Raw genomic sequence first — 27,363 nt, 5'->3', positions numbered from 1 at the left:
GGTAATGGTATTTGTGCAGCACTGCACAGTTCAGGTCCTTCAGTGATTGAGAATGGAGTGGCTGAGACTGGAGAGAAAAAAAAAAAAAACTGTTCGCTGTTAATGTCATTTCAACCTATTTTACTGCTCTCTCAGCACAGCTCAGGCATGTCACTGTAACCATATGTTACTGTACTATATTTAACCTGATGTTGCTCCATGCCTGCTGCGTATGGGGTTTGCCCATACGTGTTGGGATAGAAGAGAATGCTTTTTGGTCCAGCGCTGTAACACTCTGTCAGCAGTCTTCGTTTTTTTTTTTTTTTTTTTTTAATTCTTCCTTCTGTTTGCCTGAGGCTCTGTCTCTTACTCTCTTCAGTAGATTTTCTCTGTGAAACCCCCCTGTACTTCTTTTGCTTCTTCCTCGTCATCCTTTTCTTGCTGTTTGATTCATATTTTTATTTTTATGGCCGTTGGAAAACCAAGTAAAGGTGTTTTACTGCCACCTACTGCACTGGGGTGTAGAGTGGAGATAGTGGCATGTTATCCATCATTCCTGGGTACAAACTGCACCCTCACACCTTCTGAGTCTCAAAAATGAGAGGTCATAGGCATAAAATGTCTTGTGGCTTGGTTGCATTCAAAGCAGGTATTTCAACCTAACAGACGCAAAGTCTGAAGACTACTACATAATAGAAACCTTCCATTCTCATGGGCCCTGCCATACTGCCATATGAACTCAAGTTCTCTCTCCATACACTACCATGCCATGCTTTCCACACAGTGTTCACCTGTATGTTCTTGAACCTAAGGCACAGCTTCACCACCATTACCTGCCACCTCATTTCCTTCAGCTCCTCCTAGGTAGGGATGGAGGGGAAGCCCATTCTGCTGCTGGAGCCTACAGATGGTCTGACAGACATCTGAGAGAATATCAGTTTCAAGAGTGTGTACTGTTTGCTGTGATGTTCAAGTTTCATTGTGGTTAGGGTTGCATAGAAGTTACACATGGCAACCTTTGAATTTGAGAAGACATCACTCGTGCACTCAAATACTGATTCCTTCTACATTGAGATACAACACATCTCATCGTGGTAGCGTAGCTTTACATAGAGTGGTACCACAGTTGTGGTACGATTGACACCGATGAAGTGCCTAATTTAAAGAAGTCTTGCAAATCAGTATTCCAGCAAACAGCCGGGGAAGGGGGGGGGGGGGGGGATTTGCTGACAAAGCTGCACTTGGCCCATACCAGCATCACTCCCTGTGCCTGATCATTGCCCACCCATTTCAGGCTTGTTGTTTGTTTCTTCTCTCGTTCCCTGCAGTCTTCTACTTGGCTTGATTCTGAGCCAGAGTATAATTGGCTGTTGATTTAGGAGTTTTGGGCTGAGGGATTTCTCATTGGAAGACAAATTATTCCCCGTATTCCCCGTTCTGTGCCCTTGAAGTCCACGATGACTAGTTTGATGTTTAAATGAGGCACTGTTGTCTGACTTTGTCAGACAGGGCCACATTCTCTTTATGTTTCTCAAGAGGGCATTTGATAAATGGACCTTTATCTGCTTTTGCAAAAACATACAAATCTTGTCCAACAACATAGACTTTGGAAATGTTTTTGGAAACCACACAAATACACGAGTGGGGAAATGCGTCGATTTGTTTTTGAGGTTAGTCACCATGTGACCAGCTTTTTTTCCGTAAATACACAGGACCGACTCTGTAAAGTGAGTGTTTGTTAATCTTCTTTGGCAGTGTGCTTTACATCTTCACATGTTGTGATTAATGTGCTGATTTTACTTGCCCATTAATCACAAGGAGAGAATTGATTACATGTGCAATGGGAAAAGTATTGCTGCTTCAGAATGATGGCTTAAATTTGCTCTTTATTCTGTCTTGTAGACTGGCTTGGTGCAAACCGGAGATGAGAGCTTGTTCATTGAGCCAGTGGGCGTGGCTGAGGACTCCTTCTCTGGGTGGAAGCACAAAGTTGTCCGATACAAGCGTTCCATCAAAGAGTCCCCACCAGTGGCAAACAGCCACCCAAAGTATTGCAAGATAATTCAAGGTGAGTGGCTCCCTACCCTACAGTGGAGTAAGCATGGCCATTACAAGTGGTATCTGTTCAATGGACTACAAGTATACCACTGTGAGTCCTGCAGCATCACAGTGGTCACACATAGGCATCTTAAGTTTAAATGTCTGTTTAACAGCCTGCTAACTTGCCATGTGATAATCAGTGTAATATGGTCATCGTAAAGTACATAGGGTAAGATGATATGGTATATACACCCCGGTTGGGGGAAATTCATTGGGGAAGTTTTATGGTAATTCACAAAAGAAGAAGAATTAAAACATGAAAACCTTAAGAGCTTGAACAAACAGCTTAAACACAATAAGAACACTTCTTCACACACCGCTGTTATATAGCCGTTTGCATGATACATGTGACAAGAGGATACATGTCCTGTTAGCTGCTCTCAAAATGTTATGATCAAGTTATGACTGGTAATATCAAGAGCGCCATAGGATAGCCTTTTACTTCTTCAAAATCCACTGGTCGGTGCCATTTAACACTTTTCCACTAAGATGTAGATCCTAGTTATCCCGGAAGATCAGTCCATTTGAGAAGCTCAGCAGGGGTAATAATGATCAATGACAATTATGCGGTAGTAGTCTGCTTTGCCAATCTCTAATTCCTTCTCCTTATCCCATCATGACTGATTAGGATTCAAAAAATCCTCAGTTTAATAAATCATGTATTTCGTAGCCACATTTATGACTATTTTTTAATCCTTTGATGTCTCTATCATTCAGCAGTGTTGAAAGAGTGGGGAGAGGGAAGTGCAGCTGTTTTTAATGCACATCTATCTGTGCTTTTTATGTCAGTAAACTCCTGTTGGAACCTGCTATTCTGCAGTGTGAATTCTATCAGAGAGAGCTAGAGAATTCCAGTTGCTCTCTGTCTTACATTAATAGTGTTGTGCATATTTTCCAGCCCTTTGGTGTTTCTTTGCCAGGATTATGGATTTTTCTGCTTAGAGGAATTCACATTTTGTGAACTGGCCTCCCATTCTTCTGAGAGGCCAAAGCTTTTGGCTCTATGACTGCACACATTTGAATCTGGAAATCAGAACGCAGTGCACTATTGGGTTTGTGTTTTTTTTTTTTTTTTTTTTTATCGTCATAGAAAAGTCCAATTACTCAAAAAAAAAAAAAAAGAATGAAGTCACGCAGCACACAATAACATACTTAATCTCATCTCAGACAACAGAGTTCCAATTTGAATGTTTTGAATTTAGTATTTTATGTTGATTAGAATTTGTTACTGTATTGAGGACCTTCTGCAGTTCCTCAGTTCTGTGGCATTATGAAGCAAATACTTTGTCTTGGACTGTTCTCTGAAAATTACATAACTCCTTTGAAGGAAAGACCACCAGTGCTTTTGACAACCTATATAAATAAATTCTTACCATATGTTCATATCTGGGACTTGCAGTAACTGAAACCTCTCTGTTAAAAAAATGAGAAAAGGAAAAGAGTCCGAGCAGGTAATTTTCTGATGGTCTTGAAAAGCTCATTATGAGTCGGGGTCTTGTGCAGGATGTGTATCGGCCTGGAGGTTGGGTTTTACTGATCGGCTCTTTAGCCCTGTGTAATAAAAGCGCTCCAGGTGCTTTAGCCATTCTCCGCTCACTAGCACCTGGTGTCTCCAAAGTAGGGGGATTGCACTAGGTGCCAGATTTGGAAAATTCTTTCCCCTGCACTCACGTCTGTCGGAGACTGTTTAGGGGGCCTGCCAGATCCCCCTTCCCACCGCTGTGCTGAAAACCCTCAATAAGAGGAGCAAGCTGGACGTTTCGCCCTGTACCGCAGAGTCCCTGGAGGAGGATACTGACTAAGACAGACTTTATATCCATTAAACTCCATGTCCTGAATACTTCAGAACTCCCTCTCCGATCTCTTCCACACACGCATATACACCCCAGCGCCTTGTGAGGAATTGCACCGTCTGGATGTGTAAAACCGTATCATATTACACAGAAGATGGGGAGGGAGTTTTAAAGGCAATAGGCAGAGGTGAGCCACAGTTTTGGTTTTCTGTTTGCAGCCAGCATGTCCCATGTGAGATGGTGAAAAATGACTGTGTGTTGAAATGTATACGTTAGCGCTCTAGTTCATATAATGTGGCTGTGTAATAGTCGGAATTGCAAGCTTGATGACTGCCACACATTCTCAGTTCCCAGTCCCGAGCCATGTAAACTTCAAAGTTGGGAACGAAGAGACAAATATATTTGTTCAGGCCATGTTCGTTTCCCATTGTGATTGGGTTTGTGGAGCATTTCTCTTTATAACACGGAGGACTCGGGCCCAGGGGGAGGCCTAGAGATCCAGGCAAGGATCAGAGCACAGAGGAAATGGGTGTGAAATTTGTTCAGCAGATCCAAGCAGAGCTGCATACTGCTTTCACTGACAGGCCCCAGCTAAGCCCTGAGGACAGCAGCAGAGAAAGGTAGAGAGGAGAGAAGAATAGAGAAGTGGAAGAGAAATGAAATAGACAAGCAAGGGGGGGGGGGGCTGTAGACAAAGTGTGGAGGGAGAGACAGAGAGATAGTGCAGTAAAGAGTTTGAAAGTCAGTTGAGATGGTAGAGAAAGGCTGGGGAGGGCCAGAAAATATGAGGATTGGAAGAGATGGAGAGAAAGGCTTGGAGATGGAAGAGAGATACCTGTGAGGGCAGCTACACGGACATGCCTGCACTTTGTACTGTGCAGGTGCTCTTGCACTACCGGAGAGCGGAGCAATCCACACGTAGCGTCTTTCCTAATGAGGAAGGATTTGCAAAGCAGCGAGGAGCTCAGTCTCTGGCAGACACTGTGATTGGAACCGGATCAGGCTGTGGTCTGCCTCCGAACGAGACGGAATCCCAAAAATGCTGGCTTTTTTTTTTTTTTTTCTGAAACGCAGTTTAACAAAATGGCTTCCAGTTCCTCACTGTCCATATGTCTCACATTCAGGGGCTCCATTCTTTAAGACTGTCAGACATTTTTTCTGTCATATTTCAGAATCTCTAGGTTTTGGCACACAAGACGCACTTGCAGCCCATAGCTCACTGTGGAGGGTGGAGCAGGTTTGCGGTGTGGGTTTATATTTCCCGCAGCACAAAAGTATCATTTATGGAGGAGTACACAGTCTGGCCTTTACCTGCCATTCACAGCACTCTAGGGACGCATGTGAGCACAGGGCTGAACCGGGGATTTATTATTACTCAGAGGCTGCTGCTGCTGCTGTTGCTGTGCCATGTCACCTCCCCACAGCATCATACGTGGAGGTTAGGAGGCTACGCACTCAGCAGAAACACTGCACAGAGTCTTATCTGCTTGATGATCTCAGCAGTGCAGAAACACCTCGAGGTGATTTGAACCTGTGGCATTAACAGAGTCCCGTGATTGCCTCTATATCTAAAGCTTACACTTTGTCTTACTTAAACGCACAGCATGATTACTGTTATAGTCAGTATTCAGATTTATTTGTTTTAAAAGTTTGCGGTTATTTTGACTGTCTACATAAGTGTCTGCAATCTTGTAAGTGTCTGACTTGTGTCTTCCTCCTAAGTCACACGCTTCTATGGACATTTGTGAACATAACTGTAGCAGGTTGATCACGAACACTGCATGTTTTGAGGAGAGTGCTATTCTGCCTGTAACGATGTCGACACCTGACTCACAATGACTGCAGCCCAACGGTAAGAGGAAGACTAAGCCAGGCTGATGGACCTTCAAAGGGAACATGGCTTGTTGCATCCTCATGGATTCTTAGGCATAGGCAGCAAATATAGCACAGCTGGGATTTGAACTATGAATCCCAGATGTTGGACATATCTCTACATTGTAACATAGTGTCATAACCGAGGGCAGCATTTGTGAACCCAAAAGCAATTTATTTGTACTCTCATTACGGTGTGATCTAACAGAAGATCATACCATAAAGACTTTGTGTTTTTCCCAGCAGTTGTGCCGAGCATTGGAAGTCCATTCATTCCACTCATTCTGTTATTTCCCGTCTCATCCTTGGAGTGTTTTCTTGCTCTCTGAGTAGCTGTTCTGTCTCAGACTGGCAGTGAGTATTGTATGAAGGAGGAGTGGGGATTGACTGCTGAGGCACTACTGGAGAGATTTCTTACATATTTCTTTCAGATTTGTCAAGATGCAAATATTCAGCTGTTTTAGCTTATGATGATGGTTTCATATTTTCTTGACTGACTCTCTCTTGCTTTATGGTCCTTCCGCTGTCTCGAAAAGGTGCTCAACTATGTTTCAACCATACTGGATAATGAGAGTTTGGATTGGTCCGTTCTTTTAGCTTAAGGATAGAAATTTCATTTCTATCCTTGAAGGACTGACTTCTCCTAAAGTCTGGTGAGATTGTCAACACGCTTGCGTGCGTTCACGGATGCATGCACACGGACCCTCTTTATGGAGTTCAGTTACAGCAGGGACCAATGAAATACAATGGGAATAAAACACAACACACTGCACCTTGTGCACTTATCTAACAAAACTGCCGTGGTATGTCTTAAAATTGCCCTTGAAAACCTTTGCTTTTTGTGTTGTTACCTCTTGTGTGTTATTTGGGACGATCACAGTCCAAATAGGTCTTCTCTGCATACGTTGGACATGACAAGTTTTCTCTTGCTGAGGAGTGGAGTGCTTTCCCTCTTGTCTTGTTACTTAGTAAAACATGTCCATCATTTGGGACTTAGGGAGGCAGTTCATGTTTGTTGACATGTGGGCCCAATTGCCTCCTTGTAATAAGTTGTTGACATAGTTTTTTCTAGTATGTTATTTCAGTAGACTTGCATTTGTGTATGTTTTTGTTGTTTACATTTTAAAAAGCCAATAACAATATTAGTGCTTGACTTCCATGGGTTAATAGAATTGAAATTGCTTTACATCTTGTATCAAAGAATAATTGTACAGTGTGCTGTTTTTCCCACATCCTGTGAGAACAATAAGATTACACACCAACTAGAGGGCCTTGTACTGGCAGAGAACAAGGCTTTGTGTTTTTAAATCCAGATGACACTTTAAATTATTTATTTGGAAAATCACTTTTAAGTCAACCACCACTATTAATGACAATGTGATTCTATGTAGTTTGGCGTGCGTTTTAGGTTGTGACATAAAATGTATGAAATGAACATTTTTTGTAAAAAAAAAAACCCCAAAACAAACAAAAAACAAGTGTTTGTGAGACCATCTGTGATTCCAGCAAGCATCAATGAAAGTGTTTGTAATGGAGACATATGTCAGAAAGACTGAACTTCCCCCTTCACAGTTTTAAAGTCTTTATAACGATGAGACTTCATGTCCAGACCCTAAGTAAGAAGTTCTACGCGTATTTCATTATTTATGGATTCATTGTGTTGAACTGCTCTAAGCTTAATAACTCGAGTTGGCTTGGTGAGTGTAGTTGGGAAACTTCACTGAACGCCCAATGGCCTGTGCATTAACGCAGGAATGAATTATGACTTATGGTGTATTTGCAAAAATTGTCCCTGATAAGTGACAAAAGGGATCCATCCATTTATTCACATACACAACATCACATCTCTGACGCACACTTTGTGTTTTTGAAAAGGCGGAAAAAGATCCATACATTGATTCACGTATCCATACATGTATGTATACGCATTTCATGTCTTGTGTATCGTGCAGGTAAGAAGAAGGAGCAGAGGTCAAAGATGACAGAGGAGTTTCGTGGGCGGAGGAATGCTATCAGGCTGACTGGAGAATACACAGTGGAGACAGTGGTGGTGGCTGATTCTGACATGGTGCAGTACCACGGAGCAGAAGCTGCACAGCGCTTTCTACTCACAGTCATGAACATGGTAAAAAACAGTAACAACAACTCAGATTTACACTCTCTCTCCCTGTCTTACACACACACACACACACACACTTATACACACTCACAAAACACACACACACTTACACACACACACACACACACACACTAAATCTCTTTCAAACTTTATCCTGCTGTTTTAATGCTCTTTCTTTACATGCTCTGTAGAACAATGGAGTTTCTCCTCAAATTTTATTTCTTTTTTCTCTCCTACTGAAGAACTTCTATGCAGCCATTGGACCACACAAGTTAATGAAGCAAAAGATGAAATAAAAATGAAACATTTTCATGTCAGTTCATCTCAGCCTCTCTGTCTCTGTCTCTCTCTCTCTCCCTCTCTGTCTCTCTCTCTCTCTCTCTCCCCCTCTCTGTTTCTCTCTTGCAGGTGTATAACATGTTTCTTCACCAGAGTCTGGGCATTAGAATTAACATCCGTGTCACAAAGCTTGTTCTGCTGCGCACCCGCCCTGTAAGTTTGACCCCTGTGACCACTCCTTCCCGAACTGACCCCTTGAACCTGTGTGCAGTAAATCTCCTCAGGAGTCAGACGCACCCAGCCACTTCTTTACTTCACTGTTTTATTCCTGTCCTGTAAAGCCTGTAATGTTATCTTCTTTTTTTTCTTCTTTTTCTTTTCTTTTTTTTATGGTCTCTGCTCACTTATTAGATCTTGACTGAAAATACTGAAACAACATCTGACAAAAACCTAGGAATATCAGTTTCTCTCACTTAGACAGCTAGTCGCCAGCAAAATGAACTGTCTATAGAATTAGCTGTCTGCTGGATCAGCTGTCTTTATAATTAGCTGTCTGGAAGAATATAAAAAGCATTAATGTTAACAGTGTTTACTCTTTCAGAATTAAACAATATTGTACTGTAATCTTCAATCAAAGTTATTTAAATAGTTTCTCTCAACTTATTAGCCAACGTATTAGCCAAATGCATTTTCTTTCTTTCTCTCTGAGTATAAGTCATATTCTTTGTTTTAGAACAACACGTATCCAGCGTCATTCTAATTGAGGGTTTTTGAGAGTCGAGCTGACTTCTAAAGTAAAGCCTTGTCCCTTTGCATAACCCCAAAACCATGTGGTGTTGTTGTTTTGAAAATTTTTGTTACTTGAAAATGAAATGTTTCCTGAAATATTTGAGGTTAAACAAGTTTAACAGAGCTGTCTTTGTGGTTTTAATGTTCAGTGGTAATTTTTGAGAGAGTGTGGAGTAATGCCACTGCTCTGTGCTCTCTCCAGGAGAAACTGAAGGTGGGCCACCATGGAGAGAGGTTTCTGGAAAGCTTTTGTCATTGGCAACATGAGGAGTATGGTGGCGCTCGTTACCTAGGCAACAATCATGTTCCAGGAGGGAGAGATGACCCACCTCCTTTGGACGTTGCCGTACTGGTCACCAGGTACAGTGCTACAGTGCTCCTCTCTGTTCTTTCACTTGCTCTTTTTCTCCTCTTTCACCTCACTTTTGTTCTTCCATATTTTTCTATTTCTCTGTTTCTTTTTTTTTTCTTTAGTCACCCTGCTCATTGTTACATGTCATCCCCATCTCCTGTCACCCCCCCCCCCCCCCATACTTTCTAATGTTTCCCCCTTTTATCCCTTTGTAATACTCAAAATGTGCTGAATGGGCGAATGTGACTTACCTGTGTGGTGCTTTGATGGATTTGGATTTTTGTGTGCCTTGAAACCATCATATAATTTGGGACCCTCCATTGCCCGGTCATGATGGATCTTAACAACCAAGCCATTTACATCTCTATCAGCAACACAGATTTGCTCTCAATATTCCTCCCTCACCCCAGTTTGATTATGGCTCAACAGAAATATGTTGGATTCCTAATTTGGATTAGGTATTATTAGCCGCTATAATTTTCTGGTAAAAAGGAATCCTTTGGGCTAAATGAGTGCTCATGTAGCCTGTCAGATGTTATCCGTCTTCCTGGGCCTGAGGTGCTGGTGAGGAGAGAGCCCAGAGACAGAGGGGGCTTTTGTTCCTGCGCTGCTCTGTTAAATATGATCTCTCCTCCACACATAAAGCTTTCTCTATGAAGATGCAGTGTACAGGATCAACATCTGTCTAAAAGCCTTAATACCAAGATACCGCAGGATGGGAGTTGTGTTTCTGCGTCACTCAGAAATTAAAACATGTCAAGGTGCGCTTCGGTTTCCTTTGTGACTCATTTGAGCTGTCAGCATCTAGCTCAAAATCGTACTCAGAGACTAAAGAAAGCCAGTCTTCATGACACATCTGTGAAAGGTGGACTTCATTTGTCCCACAGACATTTTTTTAATGACCCCAAAGAACATTAAAATTGTCCTGGTAAAGGACTACACATCTGACAGATCCTATTCTGACTTTTCACCAGCGTTCCGAGACCTAAGATGGGGGTGTTTTCGTTTGCTGAAGTAATGTGGGTTCAGAGCCACTACAACTGAAATTAGAGATAATAGCTGGTGTAGCTTTTTACCGTACATTTCTTTGATGGAACATTTCATAGTATGTATATTAATTTTGCAAAAAGCAAATAAATAAATAAATGAATCAATAAATTCAATAAATAAATAAAAGCAAGACATGAAAGACCTCTTTCTTCAGTCCTCTTAATTTTTTTTTTTCTTGTCTCCATGCCCATAATCCCGTATTGTATTTCAGGGAGATGATTTTTTTGGGAAGACAGAAATTGAATCAGACAGTGCATTTAAAGCCAAAGAGATTAGGTCATGCTAGGTTGGAAGGAGAGGAAAGCATTGGCTTTCGCGCTTTGCACTGTCTCTTTCTCCTTGAGCCTGAGACAAGTGCCATTGTGTGACAGCTGGGACAGGAACAGTTCAGACCTTGTCATGTTTGCCATTGGGTGTCAGCAGTAATGTGATTTAGCTTTGCTACTCTTGCCATCACCATGCAAAATTTCAGCCTTCTATAAAGCGCCATGTTAGCTAGATCCTGCCAGTTATGTCTCAAATCCCTTCATCTGGGCAGGCAAGGAGAGGAAAGCCAGACATCACATAGAAGAACAGTTTTGTCTGTTTTGACAGCAAAGACAGTGAATGGAACAACAGAGCCACCACAGTATTATCCTGAAAGAAAATTGACATCAGTTATCTTATACTGATAGAAAATAGATGGTTAAATTGGCTGTCCGTCATGTCCTCTTTACATTAAAAAGTTGCTCCCCTATGGATTCACTTCTGTGATTTCAAGTCAGTTGAACAGACTCCCTGGCACAAATGCGTGTCCCCGTATTTTAAGTGTGTTTTACTCTCGACTGCCCCCATCAGAGCTCCCTTGAACTCCTCACCTTTTTGTCATTGTCTGAGCTTAAAATAAGGTCTGGTTTAGTGAAATTACAGGGTTTGATGCTACTGCTACGTCTGTGGAGGTTTGTTCTGCCAAAGTGAATTACAAGGGGAAGTAGTACAGACAAATTTAGCCATATGCAGTTTTGTGGCATTAGAAGCATCGTCGGCCCTCGGACATGAAGGCTGAGGGCACGGGAGTGCTTTTTAATTTTCTCCTCTTTCCTGCGCTGTGCATGCTTGCTAATTAGGAGTTTAAACACAGCTCTTGTTTGAACCAATATTGACCTTAGGGATGGTCCATTAACAATGTTTTGGTAACCAGGGCATTGGATAGGAAGGCTTGACCTGAAAGAAACTTGGCTACTCAAGATGTAGCCATGTTTGTCCTGGGTGAAGCTCTCATCTCACTGAGAAAGCAAACAACGACGCTTTAGATGTCTGAGCCATTTTAGTCGTTCCGTAGTCGGAGACGTCCTGGGAGCACTTGCGCTGCCTGCTCTCTCAGTGCTTCTGCGTTGTATCACAGATCTTTTCTTTTTTGAATGATTTGAAAGCGGTTCACTGGACGAGCACATGGTTATTCGTCTCTTAGCAGACCGAGCTGGATGACATCCAGCCTTCAGCCGGCCTCTGGCTTTTTACTCTAGTGCTGTTGTCTGTCTGTCTCTTTGTGCCTGTCTGCGTCTCCTCTCCAGACACCGTGTCCCGTGCTGAGTGTTCTGGTCGTCCTGAGATCTTGTAGCCAGATGCTGACATGCAACTGTCGACACTTTGCAGAGTCACAGGACAAGTGTGTGGGAAAATGGCCTTTTTGTGTGGCGTCTGTGGAAGTTTCACACCCAAGAGAGGCCTGTGGCCTATTTCTGGTTCTTAGAGGAGACTTCAGAGGCTCTGACTAATTCACAGCACAGTGACACTGACCGCTCCAGTTGAACATCATCAAACAGCTCCTCCCAACAGTGTGGTGTTAAAAGAGAGGACATGAAATCCTTGCTCAACAGTTTGGACAAAGTGCTTTGAAATAACCAGTGAGACCACCCGTGAAAGACTTGGCTTTTTCTTTCAGTGCATTTCTGAGTGCTACCCAGGGCTCTGCTGCCTCTCTATGACTAAGTCAGAATTTTTGGTGGAATTCTTTATCATTTCCCAACTGGTTTAGTCAATGTTTTATGATTGGTTCTGATTGTGAGCTATTTAACTGTCATGTTAACAACATATTTTATGATTTGAGCAGAAAGTGAGACGTTTATAGCCCGCATCACTTAAATTTTTTGACATGTTCAAAAATTCTTAGCCAGACTGAAGTCAAAAGAGACAGCAAGTGTCATAATGAAAATTAAAACAAACAAACAAACAAAAAAACAAACTGTAACTGCAAATCTAGGGAGCAAAATTCACTAATATTCAGGTCCCCAATTTACAAAAAAAATCCACATTAATCTATAAATCTCAAAGAAAAGTTAATCCATCAGCAATCCTGCACTGAGTATCTCTCTTCTGTTTTTATCATTTCAGGACTGACTTTTGCGTCCACAAAGATGAGCCATGTGACACGGTTGGTGAGTAGCTGCAGCCAAAAAAAAGACTTTCTTATCAGAATGGAACATGATTCTCATATTTTGAAAATATTGCATGATCTCGCCTAAAGGATAGGATAGTTATTCCAGTCACAAAAGACTCTCACTGTTGTTAAATGATCAAAAAGGATGTTTCAGTGTAATGCCTCTCCATCTAATTAATGTTGCAAATTACCTGGCTTATATGTAAACACACATCCTACACACTCTGTTTATGATCTGACATTTTTTGGCTAATGTCACATCATTACAGATATTAATTTGGACAATTTTGACTTTGAACAAACTGGATTATTAAGATGCTTATTATGTATTTATCATCATATTAATGTTTCACCAGCTGTGATGCTGTCGTCAAATTAATGTCGGCCTTGTGTTTTAAGATTGTTTAAAGACTGTGGCGTTGATTTGCCTGGTTTACCACCACTTTCAGCCTATTTACTGCCACGGCTGGCCCACGTAGATGGATTGCAAAGACAATTTGTCAAGAAGGCAACTAAAAACTAGGAGTTTGTGTTCTGAATCCTCTTTTTTTCAGATGAGTGACATCATCAGGTTGTGCATCAGTATTGTCCGTTTGTACATTCCAGAGAAGTGTCAGTGAGTCAGAGAGGGTCGATGGGCTGACCAGGCTGCTGTTTTTAAAAGGCTTCGTAGGGGGGCATTTGAAAATAGGCTTGGCCTATGGCCTCTCCTGACCCCTGACATTCCAGCAGTAGAGTTTGAAAAGCAGGTGACATTCCCAATGCTCCTCCCTTGGCAGTGTACTCCACAGCTGAATCCCGCTCTCCAGTCTCACAGCGATGTACTGAAATGAAGGAACTGGAATTTTTTAGATTGCATCGCTTCAAGTGCAGGAATCACTGAACCAGTTAAAATTATAGATCAAGTAGGGTTCGTATTTTGGCACCGTAGAAAGCAAACAAACAAAAAGTAATTTTCTACCCTCTAAAAAAGCTGTCAGGTCTACTCTTTGGCAGGGGGTGGGGTGGGGGGGTATCTGTCCTCCGGTGGCTCTGTAGCCTAGACAGGCATTTGAAAGCCTATCATCCTTAAAGACTCTAGGCTGTCAGTAGAGGAGCTTAAAACCACTGAAGAGCTTGTGGCTGCTGCTTGACAGCTGAGGCCTGGTATAATTAATGTGGCATTATGGAACTGGTATGATCACAGTAATGGCGTTATGCAGATAAATGCACTTTTCTGTTTGAATGGCGTTCCCTCGCTGCCCGTCTGTGAGGACTGTTCTCATCTTGGGTGGCCCAGTTCCCTGAGGGAGAGGCTGCCATAGAGCACAAACCTGTCCTCTGCAGTGTCGGCCAAACAGTCTTCCTCCTGTCAAGGCATGTTAGATTAATCCCCTTTCTTGCTCAAAATTCTCATTCACCGCTTTCTCACTAGGACGTAGCGTAGAGAGGTGATGCCATCTTCAAACCATTTGACTGTATATGGTTGTCTTTTGTGGAAAGTTTTATAAATGGTCTTTGAAAAGTGGCTTGGCACGGTTTGGTGAGGCTCTGCTGGGGTAGAGAAGGGTGAATAGGCCCCAACGTGGAACTGGACCAAAGCAGTGATCTCATAGATATCAAACCCGCTTCAAGCTTTTTTCTTATTATTACTTTCGAATTGCACAGAACTCCCAGTTCGGTTATTTGTGGAGGAATTCCGTTTGTCGACAATAGCAATGCTCGACTTTAATTTGAGGTGTCAAGATTTGGGGGGGGGGGGGGGGGGGGGGGGGTACTTGGGGAATGTTTGGAACCAGAGCAGTGAGACCTGCATTTAGTCTTACTGTACCAAACTTATGTCCTCTCTGTTTTTGTTTCCAATATTTGCGATTTGTCCTTTTGTTCTGTTGTATCACCCCTATCGTCGAGCTTTTCAAACTTTTCATCTGATTTTTAAAAATATTTTGTGACTCAGCTCTAATGATCTCCAGACAAAGCCATATAGCTCAAAAATTTGTTTTGATTGCATTTCTTTATACTTTGTTTTAAGGAATGGTTCATTTTGTTCTTTACATAGACATTAATAAATGAGGCGAGTGGTAAAGAATTCTCCTGTCTGATTATGTAATGCTGGAAAGCATCCATTTTAAACTTTGATTTATATATCTCCAAGTCAAAGATTTGGCTTTACTCCTTAAAAAGCTAGATTGCATTAGTGTTTTCATTTGGATATCGTTTTGATTTATTAACTATTAGAAAATGCCCTGATCTGTTTAGGGGATATCAAATTTAGGAATGTTAGTGTCAGTTTAGAAACTAAAAACAACCAAATTCCACATGTAAATGCGAACAGTTTAAGATGTTTTTTTTTTTATGGCACTGTCTAGAAACTGTTTGAATGTGTTTTAAGATAATCCTTCTAAACCATACCTAAGTAATCCTTTCGAAGACATTCACAAAAGCTGAGGAATTCCCCTTTTCAGACCAACAGGGAAGATGTTTTAGAGGTGTGAGAAAGAATAAAGGAATTCATCTTTTGGATCTGCGGGATCAGTCGCTGATTTTGAAATGGGGCCCCCTTCACTTTTCATCTGATTTACAATTTTCCCAGTGAGACAGCAGGCCTTGATTGAGGAGAGATAAGCTCCTACCTCAGGATGAGGTGTGTGTGTGTGTGTGTCTGTGTGTGTGTGTAGTGTGTATGTGTTTGTGTGTCAAACTGGCTTCCTGTCTTTTGAAATTTGTATGATCTGCTCTGAAGCCTCTTACTATGTGTTCTTTGTTGTACGCTGTGGTTTCAAACCCGTGTTGGATCAGCTCTGGTTGTTTATTGTGGTTGATAAAGCTGCTGTGGGCGGTACAAACACTCTTTAAACCCTGAACAGTTGTAACAGACACAATGGCCCTCACAGATACAGTGATGAATTAGGAGGGTAGGGTCTCAAGTCTTTCTCCGGAAGACCTCCTCGCTGTTAACAATGTTTAGATTGCTTTATCCTTTCCCCTCATCTCACATAGATCACGCCAGCGAGTATACAGTATTTTACAGGGGACCCCACTGAAGCAGTTCCCCGCCCCGTTTGAACAGAAGAAGAGTTAAGTCTCTCCCAGGTCAGAGAGTTCAGGGTGAGTCCTGACACAGATATGTGAGATATATGGTCACAGTGGGTGGGGCTCTTTGTCAGCCCACGCTTCCTCTTTCGTTCTTATTGATGGTCAATGAAGCGTCGCTGCTCCGAGGTGCAAGGTGAAGCAGGATGCTACCCTGACAGCTCTTTTGATCAGCTACCGTTATGGATGCACATCAGTCAGGGTCAGGCCAAAGAGGGCAGAAGATGTCTTGCTGGCCTGACGTGTCTTTGAAACACTTCTTAATTATCTTTGACCATTTTTCCTCAAGCAAAACACACTTGCTTTTTATGTTCGGCCCGGGATTTACGAACTAGGATGTTAGTTTTATGGCTGAAATCGCCTGCAGATATTTCTGTTTCATATATAGGGGATTGTGAGTCATTTTCAGGTAATGTATTGTGTAATATAGAGAAGATCCATTCTGGTTGTGTGGATTGACTCTGGGCTTTATAAGCTCTCCTGCAGTGGAGGCTCAGGTGCTCACTCTCCTGTTCTGAGAAGTGCATGTGAAGACTTACGGGAATATTGTATTCTTTTGTTCTACTAGAAGAATAAAATGATGTATCTCCCCTAATAAAACTAATGTATGTTTGTATACTTTTTTAGCACACTAATATATATTCAAAATATATCATGTTTCATGAAGTCTTTTATTATTGACTGCAAAAGTATGTGTATGCCATCATCAGTATGATATTGCCATATGGTATATCAGTAAACATTATAGCAGGGACACCATTTGAAAGTAATTTGCCTTACACTGTACCATTGTTGGCAAGGCTTATGAAAACATATTTACAAAATGATTGTTTATGAACTGTGTTCTGTATGATGATATTCCATATGCTGCTCCCTTTGAAACGAAAAAAGTCACATGTTTTCAGGTAGAGCTTGACGGTTCCCACAGCAGTTGACCGTGTGCTGGTTTCCTGAGCTTGTCTCTGCTTTGTTTCTCCATCTGGACCTCCGTATTATCACTATAGGCATACCTGTGATGTCATGGAATGTGTGATAGTAACAGTGCTGTGGTACAGACCTGCTGCTCTCCCTGTGGAGTCGTGCTGTACGCTCACACATGTTGAGCCCTTTTAAAAGGGACTCTTTCACACAGAGCACTCTAGGGGCTCTCTGTTCCCCATGCAAGTGACCCAGTTTTAGCCCACTGTAACCACAGTCTCGTAAAAAAAAGAAAGGGGAACAGAATGTCACAGTCCTTCTGTTCTGTATCCCTCGTGAGAGTGTCAGGCCTTGGTGAAAATGAAATGTTGTGCTTAGCTTCAGTTCTGTATAATTTGTATGCACACACATAATTTTAAGGAACCTTTTAAAATAAAATGAGGCCTCATAATGGATTGGACTGTTTAGTTTATTTCTGTGTTTATTATCTTATTGCTCCTTGTCAAAGCAGTCAGGCCTTTCGCTTCCAGTGATGGAGTGGGAATGGGGAAGCTGACAGAAGTTGGGGTAATATTATAGAAGAGGCGTTCTGTTTCCTCTGTTATGAGTGCCACCCAAAACTCAGAGAGAGAGAAAGAGAGAGAGAGAGAGGAAAAACTGAGACAGAAGAAAAAAGATGAGTTTGGGCCCTCACCCTTAAAGGGATAGCTGTATTTTAAAGAGACAATTGTTGCTGAAGTTTGTGGGCGTTGTCGGCCGGGGGAATCAGCTGATTCACTCTTCCCAGTGAAGTGTGCGGTCAGGTCTGGGGCAGCGCGCTTCACGTCAAACAAAGAGCCTGCCCCAGTTCTGCCGAGCCGGACGCCCCGGAGCTCTGCTGAGCTGTTAGATTCAGGCCCCTCTGCACGACAGGAATTAACACGTGAATGAAAAGCTCTCTTCGCGTTGTGACGGCTAATTAACCTGAGATAAATAATTAGAAAAATATGGCTCTTGCTTGTGTGTTTAGATGTGTGACGGAGCTTTGGGCTCTTTTTTGAGGCTGTCTGGATGGATGGATGTTCCGCAGCGGCCGCGGGGCTGGGCCCGCGTTTGATCGGCCAGATCTCAGCGAACGCTGAGTCAGATTGAGCCTGTGATAATACAGCCTGGTGAATTTGTTTCATTGTTCTGGGCTTAAGCATCAAAACTCTGCTGGGCTCTGAGTATCTGCACAACCACAAATATCTGAGCCATGCATTACCTCACAGCGGCCTCTCCTCTGCCCACGGCTGGAGGGCTGGGGAGGTGTGAAGCGACTTAGATTATGCATGCGCTATCAGGGGTAGAAGGGATATAAGATGGCACAGGGGACATAGTGTAAAATTCTCCCAGAGTTTAAGGTAGATGTAGTTGAATTAAGATCTCTGTGGGGTGTGACAAATGCTAGAGGAGAAAAAGACTGGGGTTTGATAAGGTGAAAGGTAAAGAGAGGGAGAGACCTCTAAGCTCTGTAATGTTTTTGATATGTGAGAGTGCTTGGGTGAGATGTGGCTGACTTTTTTATGGCCTGGGTACAGGGAACAGATCCAGGTTATATTATAAATGGGAGTGAGGTAATGTTCTGACACTGTTTGTGGAAGTTGGATAAATCTTTGAGTCAGTCTGACAGTTATTACAGTGATCAGTTTTTTGGTGACTAAGGCATACATTACATTTTCCACTGAATGTACAGCAAGCAGTAAAGACAACTTACAACACAGCTACAACACATTAAAGCATGCAGTGTAAATGGGCTGAAAGGTATTTAGAAGTGTAAATTATACAGACCGTGATGTGTCTACAGTGTGAATCTGGAAGATGATAGACAGCGTGGATGTAATTGCAGCTTTTGACTAAGTATGCTTGGTTGTAAAAGACGAGTGAGGGGAAAATCCATGTAAGAATTTGGGGCAACATCTGTTTTCCAATCAGCCTACAGTTTTCTGTGCTCTACCAGCAAGATATTTGAATACAGGATTCCGGTGTGTTTGTGCAACCCAACCCCAGCTTATGACAGAAGTGACTGCAACAGGAATAAACAGCTATATTAAACTGGTTGTATGATATTGATTTTTTTTTAAACATCTTGAAGTACCACAGCTTGCAGTCTTTGCCCTCTGTTGACGACTAGCCTCTGCTGCTGCAGACAATGTACGGCCTATCTTAAACCAGGCCATTTTCAGACATCCTCTGTCGGTCCGCTCTTAATGCCATTTATCTCTTAAGTGTTTTGTCTTACTTCAGTAACTGTCACCCCAGTTACATGAAATCCCCTTATAACCATAGGGTTATATTATAGGTCACAGAGTTGTTGGATGATGGAATCCAATCCTCACACATGTCCCTTCACTAACTATTTGACTCAGATAGCCAGAGCTATTTAGGTATGGCTGTTTACCAGAGGAACATGGTCCAGTGTACTTGGCCTTGTGTCTTCCTCCTTTTTTGTACAGGGACAGTGACATATTGCTAAATGCTGAGCTAAATACAGTAATTTAATGAGATTAAATTACTTGATTAATTTTCTCCCGCCCACTGATAGAATGACGCCAAACTGAAGTGTTGCCTTAGTTTGTTTCTGCTGAGGTGGTAGAGCAAATTCATTGAAATTCAGTTGTTTCATGGATAGTAACTATTGGCATGACTGAATTCTACTTGTTTATTTCATGTATTTGCTGTCCTCATGTACAGTGTACTCCTAAACTGAGAGCAGCGGTGCTAATCTCCTAGTTTTAGCAAACCTATGTTTAGTTGAGTTTTACATTAAGAATTAATTATAGTAAACAGAGCTAAATCATTTTTTCTTATGTGAATTCCGAACAGCAGCGTATGCACATAGAGGAGACTCCTGTGAGTGGCTATGCAAAAGTACAGTTAAAAATAAGCCCCTTTTATGTCACATACATGCCCGGTCATGTTTGGTCACCCTGTGTTTTTACTGCCTTGATGTTAGGTTTTGGCTCTGTAAACCTTTTGTATGTAAATGGGAGTGAGGAAAAGCGATTTTTTTTTCTTCTGATAAAGAAAGTAATGTAATATGTTTACATATGTACTTGTCTAATGTTCTGATATGTTTTATCAGGCAAAAGAAAGCAGGCCATATTTTTAACTATGCTGTAAGATTACAGTAAACTAACATGCAGAGCTTATCGGGTGCTTGACCAAGTGGCAAAATTTAGACCAGATTCAGTTTCTCTCAGTTTTTCTTAAGTTTTCTCTCTATGAGCTCAGCAGTAATTATCGTTAACTCTCAAGAATGATCAAAAATGTCAAGTACGATCTGTGCATTACCCAAACTCACAAAAACGTCACAGATGGTGCAGTGAACAACCATTTCAACATTGCAGTACAGTGAGACATTTTTTGTGTTCAAGAGGCTACAAAAACTAATGGACAGAAATATTTTTTCTATATATATTTGCCAGAATATGTAACCATTAGTGCTGTAGTTGTTCAGTGATTCAGTCATTCACCTGCTGTGTTCAGTAATTATACAGAACACAGCAGGAGTAATTATGCAGAATATAACAGGAACTTTTCTTACTTAGATGGTACACAGAGATTTGCTGGACTTAAATGTGTGGTGGATTTTTGTGCGAGTAGCCTACTTGAAATAATACATATTTTTGATTGTTCCTTTTGGAGTCTTGATGTTATAAATGGGAACTGCAAAATAAAGAATGGGGGGTACAAAAAAGGCCCATTTACCGTTTACAAAGCCTGACTTTCATGACCAGAAGCAAAATTAGAATTGTTTGGACTGTTTAACCTGTAGGGGAGACAGGTTCACACTGTCACTTACCACTTACTACTCACTGCATAAAGAAAGCATTGCCATTTTTAAAGAATACAACACTGAATTGAGAGAATACGCACATTTATGCCCAGTTATGTCCAGTTAAGCCCAGTTAAGCCCAGGTTTGCCTGGTTATGCCTTTTGTTGTTTTGGTGCAGTAACCTTGTGGCCCTGTCCTGTGTTGTTAAAAAGGTCATCCCGACATAAATTTGAAATTCTTGCTCTAATAATTTTTAGAACTATAATTATTATCCTAATGATTATTAAGCCCTACTGAAATTACTCTTGTTGTTTTTCAAACCTGGAAATTCACTTTCCACTGGAGCGGTTTCAACCCAGTATGTTTGTTTGGTTTAACTTCTCGTGTTCCAAGTCAAAATATCACATACAAGTATGTCATTATTGAACATAATGTCTGCAGCTGTTATCAATTTTTATGTCATTGCACATCAGCTGCAAACAGGAAACGTTTTCCTGGTGCATTTTTTTCCCGCATAAGCAAATTAGTTACTGTATTTTGTGTTCTTAGTAAATCCAGTCCATAAAATTATATTTAGAAGTGTAAACTCTCACATACTCATACACTGCGATGTATCTACAGAGAAACATTAGCTACGGGCCTTGGTCTTGGTGAAGCTGACAAAATCAGCAGTATGTACAGGCCTTGTAGAACAGCACTGCCCCCATCTGGTCTTTACTGAAAGGCAGCTAGGGCGTGAGGGGGGACCAACAGGACCGTGACTTTCTCCAAGTGCTGGTTGAAATTTTCCTTCTGTTTTCTGTAACCAGGAAAAAAAAAGATGGCAGGGCGGCTTACAGGTGGCTTCAGGAGAAACGGTCTGTCCACATATGAGAAGACAGACGAGATGATGGGGGTGGTCCTGTTTGGACATGAAAGTAGGAGCGTCACAGTAACGCTCAGCACCGTCATTGTGTCAGTTGAAAAAGGGGCCGCTTGTTTGTAGAGGGGCTTGTTCCTTTAATGTCACACAGTGTGTTTAAAGAGTGTTAGTCCGTGCGATTTGGCTCAGAAGAAGGAGAGTTTATATAGAAATGAACAGGATTACGTCTTTAACTTTGGTAGGTTAAAAATTTGTGACAGGAGAGAAAAGAGACAAGCCCCTGGCATTGGAGTCGATTTTTAATGAGGACAAAGACATGGTATTGTGGTGCTGCATGCGTGATGTCTGTCAAACAAGACGTGCATCACTTTTTTAAAGTGCTTCAATTGTAACCTGCAACTTTCTTGACGGGGTTTGGGTATTTTACGCTTTCGTATATATATAGAAACAAAGACTTCTTGCTCTTCTTACATGTAATCTTTAACTAACTATTGTTATAATGCACTATGACAGCATTGGAGCAAATTCGCATTTTTCGTTTTCAATAGTTTGTTTTTTGAAGGGCGTAAAGAAGTGTTATATTGTTTTAATATGAGATCTGTCAAGTCCCTCTTTGCAGCTCATTTCAAATATAACCATCAACAGTCTCATTCAAGACAAGATAAGAAACAGCTGTCTTTATCAGGAAATCATGCTGTAAGCAGTGTTGTACTCCACTGTGTTTGAATATGTGTGTGTGGTTGGCGGGAAGGGGGGGGGGATGTCTGTGCTTGTGTGTGTGTGTGTGGTGTGAGTTTTCGTGTGTCTACATGTGTGTGTTTGATTCGTTTCATCTTTGCTGAAATGTAACCGCTGAGCGATTCATGGTGTCTGTGGCCACGTCACCATTGGGTGGCTTTGATTCTGCTCTGACTTAAGTGAAACTCAAACAGTCTCTCTCTGTCTCTCTCTGGTTAACATGATTTATTCTCATTGGGTAAAACAGTACAGTTTGAAGCATGGCTTCTTCCCTCAGGGACACTCCTGTCTGAACCAAAGCAAAAAAACAACACACAGAATCTCTGTGATTTTGGAATTCCATCTGTTCAGTGCTACCGCAGGAATACAGGACAAAACTACACACTGGCCCAACTTAGAGAGATTATGGAGGTGGAACCTCCTTTTTTGAAAAAAAAAAAAAGTAAAAAGATGAGGGTGAAGGAGGAAATAGGGTGACTCCCCCCTCATCCCCCACCTCCTAGAGGTACAAGAAACAACAAATGAGTTTTGGAGGTGTTTTTGTAAGGTTAACTAATGGTTTATGGAAGGCACATGGCAGCTTTTTGTGTCTCCTTTTCAGATTTTTCTCGCCTAGCTAAATTAGTGTTCTAGTTCCAAGGTTGCATAAGAGGACTTTTCCTTCAAAGAACTCTCATTTAAAAAAAATAAAATGCTCAAAATTCTTAACTCATAGTTCATTGTTCTTTCAATAGAGAGCATCAGCCAACCTAACAAAAATTACAACTGGCCCATTTCATGTAAGGTGGGACCTTTCAGTTGTGCAAAATCAGCATTTTTGTTCCAAATTCACATCTGTGAGTTTTTTTTTTCTTTTTTCTTTTTCTTTTTGTTTTGTTATTGTAAAGAACCATCTGGATTTGATTTCATTCTCTTGTCATTGATTTGGCTTGTGCCTGTTGCAGGCCAAATGAGGCTTTCTGGGCAGCATCCAGTATCAGACACTAACCAGGTGTTTGAACAGGCACACTGAAAGGTAATATCGTTTGATGAGATGAGCCTTTTTTTACGTAATTTCTGTTGGCTAACTGTGACTCATTACTTTACAGCCCTGTATGGCCACTTGTGGGGTGCCATCATAGACAGATTAAAGCACTTTTAAAAGGATCCGTAATGTTCCGTCTCTTCCAGAAACTCACATCACTTATACAGGCGATTATGTTTTCAGTTCCAGGATATGGCCTCTTGTCAATATCATTTGTTGTAGTGTTTGTATTTATGCAGCTATTTGCTTGAATATGACCGTTTTTTTCCTTTTGTTGTCTTGTCAACCCAATTTGAATTACAAAAGACGCAAAACACACTGCGTTGTTTTCACTGATATCGACCGTTCATGGACTTTTAGGAGTTATAGTGGAGAATTCAAATCACACCAAGCTAGAATAGACCAGCTGTCCTGCTTTTAGACCAGCTCCTGTTTTAATTTAAAACACAATTTATTCTTAGGTTAATTTAACATAATGATTCCATATCACTGTTTGAAGCATGCAAACAGTTCATCGTTATTTTCTGTTACTAGAGTTCAAACCCAATAAAGCTTACCTACTCTTAATGTTAGGTTATTCTATCTCTGGGTGTACTTGAGAAGTCTTATGCCTGTTGCAGACTACACCATGTGTTTTGTTTATAGGAGCTTTAGGAGAGGTTACGTGGGAGCAAACATTTCTATGCTTTTTTTTGTTTTTTTTTGTGCTGAGAAAAGCAGAGCCTTGTCTCTCAGAGCAGCAGTGCTCTCTGGAGAACACAGGGTTACACAACCGTGCTCCAACACTGGGAGCTTTTCTTACTCTGCAGGACTCTGAATCGTGTGACTGTAATTGGCTGGGATAAAATAGGTCAGTATTACAAATGTTCTAGGTATGAGAGTCCAGAAGCCAAAAAAACAAAAAGCTATGCTCAAATCTCTACATCAGATTGCAGAGTTATTCTAAGTGAGTTTAACAGACGTTCACAGGAGTGGCCTTGGGAGCTGGCTCTTTTTGTTTTATCTGTGCATATGTACATTATTTTAGGACAGAAAACAGGCCAGCCTAAGAAAACATCTGGTGGGGGGGGAGAAGAAAAAAAAAGTGAACAGAAAACACTGTGGTTATGGCTTCACTCCTTTACAAATTACATCTCAGTATAAGACCTGGAGATGTGTCAGGCCTGTGGTATAACCGGGGCAAAGACTTCTCTGTCTGCCTGTCTGTCTGTCTGTCCGCCTGTCTGTCTGTTTCTCTCTCTCTCTCTCTTGCTCTCCCCCCCTCCCTCTCTTTCCCTCTCTCTCTCTTTTTCTCACACACACACACACACACACACACACTCACTTTGCCCCACGTAATGTCACCCCACAGGCATTGCCTATCTTGGAGGAGCTTGCAGTGCCAAGAGGAAGTGTGTGCTGGCAGAGGACAACGGCCTGAACCTGGCCTTCACTATTGCTCATGAGCTTGGACACAAGTGAGTCCACCACTGCAACCACATCCAATATTATAATGAACTCACTGTACCCACGCCAGTGTCTCACCTAGCATTTGGTCTTGCCACACAAACACGGATCCTCTCTCGGCCTGGGATTACTTCCGCTGGGATTACGACTCACAAATGTTCATGGGCCAGTATTTGGTGTATTTTAAACACTTAGACCAAACACTGGCAGCAGAGAAAGATTTTCATAGACTATGGTAGCAAAGGCCTGTGCTTGATTGAGGTTAACTGTAGCTTATTTATTTTACTCTCAGCATTTGATTATTGTTTTTTTTTTTTTTTTTAAACGGTGTACCATAAACAAGTACTCCTTTTTTTTGTTAAATCGTGTTCAAAAACACAGTCCTTGTAGGCTGCAAATTAATCAAACGCTGTCAGGATTTTTTTACCGTGAACTCTTCCATCTGATATATTTTTTGTACTCCAAATTCAGAATTGGCGTCGAGGGAGCCTTGCTTAGCTCCACTACTTTGTCTGCAAAAATAAAGCCTTCTTTGACAGAGAAATGATGGGCAGCCAACAGCACTTTGTTTTTAAAACGTAGTGAAAGTATATTAGCGTCAGAAATGGCTTTGAGGCTGTGCCAGCCCTCTGTAGAGTTATCATTGCTCTCACTTGGGCAATGGGCGGCAGGATGGTGAGGGCCAGAGGCAGGTTTAATGGCCGGCAGTAATGAGTTGGCGTCCAGTGCGTCTGCCTGGTGCCGGTACATGGGGTGTGATTATGCAAACTGCGCCACACGCAAACCCTCTCTGTGCAGACTGTAAAACACCTTTTAAAATATGAGTGTCGGTGTTCATACGTTTATACAAAAGTCGTTGGCAGGCACGTCAACACTTCTTTATTGCATTGTGACTTTGTGATCAATTTTATGTGTTTATTTATTTATTTATTTATTTTATTAACCCTCCCCTTCCCTCCCCACACACGTGCATACACTCATAGGCTCATTTTCTCTGAGGAACCTGGTGGATGTCTGTTAAAAATAATGCTTTTGATTCGTTCAGCAGTTTGAGCCTCTCTCACATCTCCCCCTCTGAATAAAGGCATTATGCTTTTTTTTTTTTTTTTTTTGCTTACTTTTATGAGCCTACAGACCTGCAATTTAATAATGGTTTGTCTTTGAGAAAGTGTAGAAATGTTTGTAAGATCTGGAGGTAATTATGTGTTATGCACAGATGTATCAGAGATGGGCATTTCCTATTCGTTATGAAAGCATCTCTTTTTTTAAGTGTTCAGATATCGGTCACGTTCCTTTGATTGAATTTGTTTTCCAGTCTGCCCCACAATGTCATCTGAAACTTGATCCTTTCCACTAAATCATTAGTGAAACACGACAGAGACAAAGGCTTAAATGATTACAGGGCCTCATCTCTTTTTAATGAATGAATGGTGCAATCAATGCAGATATAAGAGGCAATACCAGAGAAGTCTTTTATTTTTATGGTGAACTTTATACAGAGGAAAAAATGCGAGGGAGTTCAGCCAAGTGTTTCTTGTTGTCGCGGTTGTTCTTTTTTTTTTTTTTTTTTTTATAAATCGTTTTTATTGTACGAATGTTAGCCAATAACAGTCTTTATGAATATGACCAAGGGCTGTGCGCGTTCCTCAGATGGAGATCCAATGTAAGTCCATGTGAATGTTATCTGAAGTGTGTTTTAGCCCTTTAAGACTCTTTTGCTCAGTGTGTGGTTACAGCGCTGTAGCTGGGTGGCAGGACTTTGTTGATGAGGAGGAAACAATGTTGTTACTGGAGACCGAATTAGAGGTTAGTCAATGTCTTTTGGACTGTATGCCCTGGGTCGTAATTTGCAATATGTGAGCCACATTGTAACACCCTCACATGATGTATGGTAAAAATCTCTTTAGCGTTCCTTAATACAAATTCAGCAACCCTACAAATGGCACTACCCAAACTGTGTAGGGGAACATTATCAAGAGTATATGAGTATTTGTGTGGAGCGTTAAGGTGAGATATGATTTAAGACACTCAAACAGAGGGTTAAGTCCCTTATGGGGACTTGTTTAGTAAGCAGCATTAGAGCTGCATTTGAGATGAAGCGTCTGAGTTGTTAGCCCGCTGAGCCCCTGTAGACTATGTTATTAGTTTGGCAGTGAATCACCTCCAGTATTTATGAGCCCAGTGCTGTTTTTCCACTTTTTTTTAATCAGATTCAACAAAACACACAATTGGCATCTTTCTCCGACCAAAACCATGCTTTCATAGTGGTATCGGTACTGATCATAGTCCACTGCAATGGTCAATTTACGTTGCGAAACGTAAAACATAGTCAACTGTGTTAATAACATACAAAGACAGAAGATATATGCGGTTCACCTGTCAATTTGAACTGTCTGCACATTGCTTTGCTCTAAAGAACGTTTGATTCTCTGATGTCTTTTCTTACGCGCTATGTCTCCTCTCTCTTTTTATTGTTTTCATTATGACTGGGAACAGAAACTCTCCCTGGAAGTCCACACTGTATTCATTATTAGTGCCTGGGTTTGCTGCTTCAGCTTCAGTTTTGGTTGTTGTTTTTAATTTGTGAATGTAGGTCATGGCTTTAGAGGAAGCGTACTGTTACTGCTCTCACTGAGATGTCCTCCCTGTCTGGCTGCAGCTGGGCCCTTCACTATTAACACATGATCCACAGAGTCAGACTCCATAAGGCTACGGTTTAAAGCACTTCCAGTTAGCGCATGAGAGCCTCACAAG

At 41.5% G+C, this 27,363-nt stretch overlaps 1 protein-coding gene across 1 annotated transcript in view; it reads left to right on the top strand.

The window, feature by feature from the left end:
• adamts17 (ADAM metallopeptidase with thrombospondin type 1 motif, 17) overlaps positions 1-27,363 on the top strand; it is a 66,314-nt gene that overhangs the window by 6,455 nt on the left and 32,496 nt on the right. Inside the window, exons 3-8 of the mRNA XM_030765099.1 lie at positions 1,882-2,047; positions 7,697-7,869; positions 8,272-8,355; positions 9,134-9,291; positions 12,707-12,750; positions 24,515-24,620. Coding sequence (XP_030620959.1) covers positions 1,882-2,047; positions 7,697-7,869; positions 8,272-8,355; positions 9,134-9,291; positions 12,707-12,750; positions 24,515-24,620 — 731 coding nt within the window. The remainder of the gene's footprint in view (positions 1-1,881; positions 2,048-7,696; positions 7,870-8,271; positions 8,356-9,133; positions 9,292-12,706; positions 12,751-24,514; positions 24,621-27,363) is intronic.

This window comes from Chanos chanos, chromosome 2 (assembly GCF_902362185.1).
Source record: "Chanos chanos chromosome 2, fChaCha1.1, whole genome shotgun sequence".
NCBI lineage: Eukaryota > Metazoa > Chordata > Actinopteri > Gonorynchiformes > Chanidae > Chanos > Chanos chanos.
Note: the sequence above shows the minus strand (reverse complement) of the source record. Positions and strands in the feature narration are given on the sequence as shown.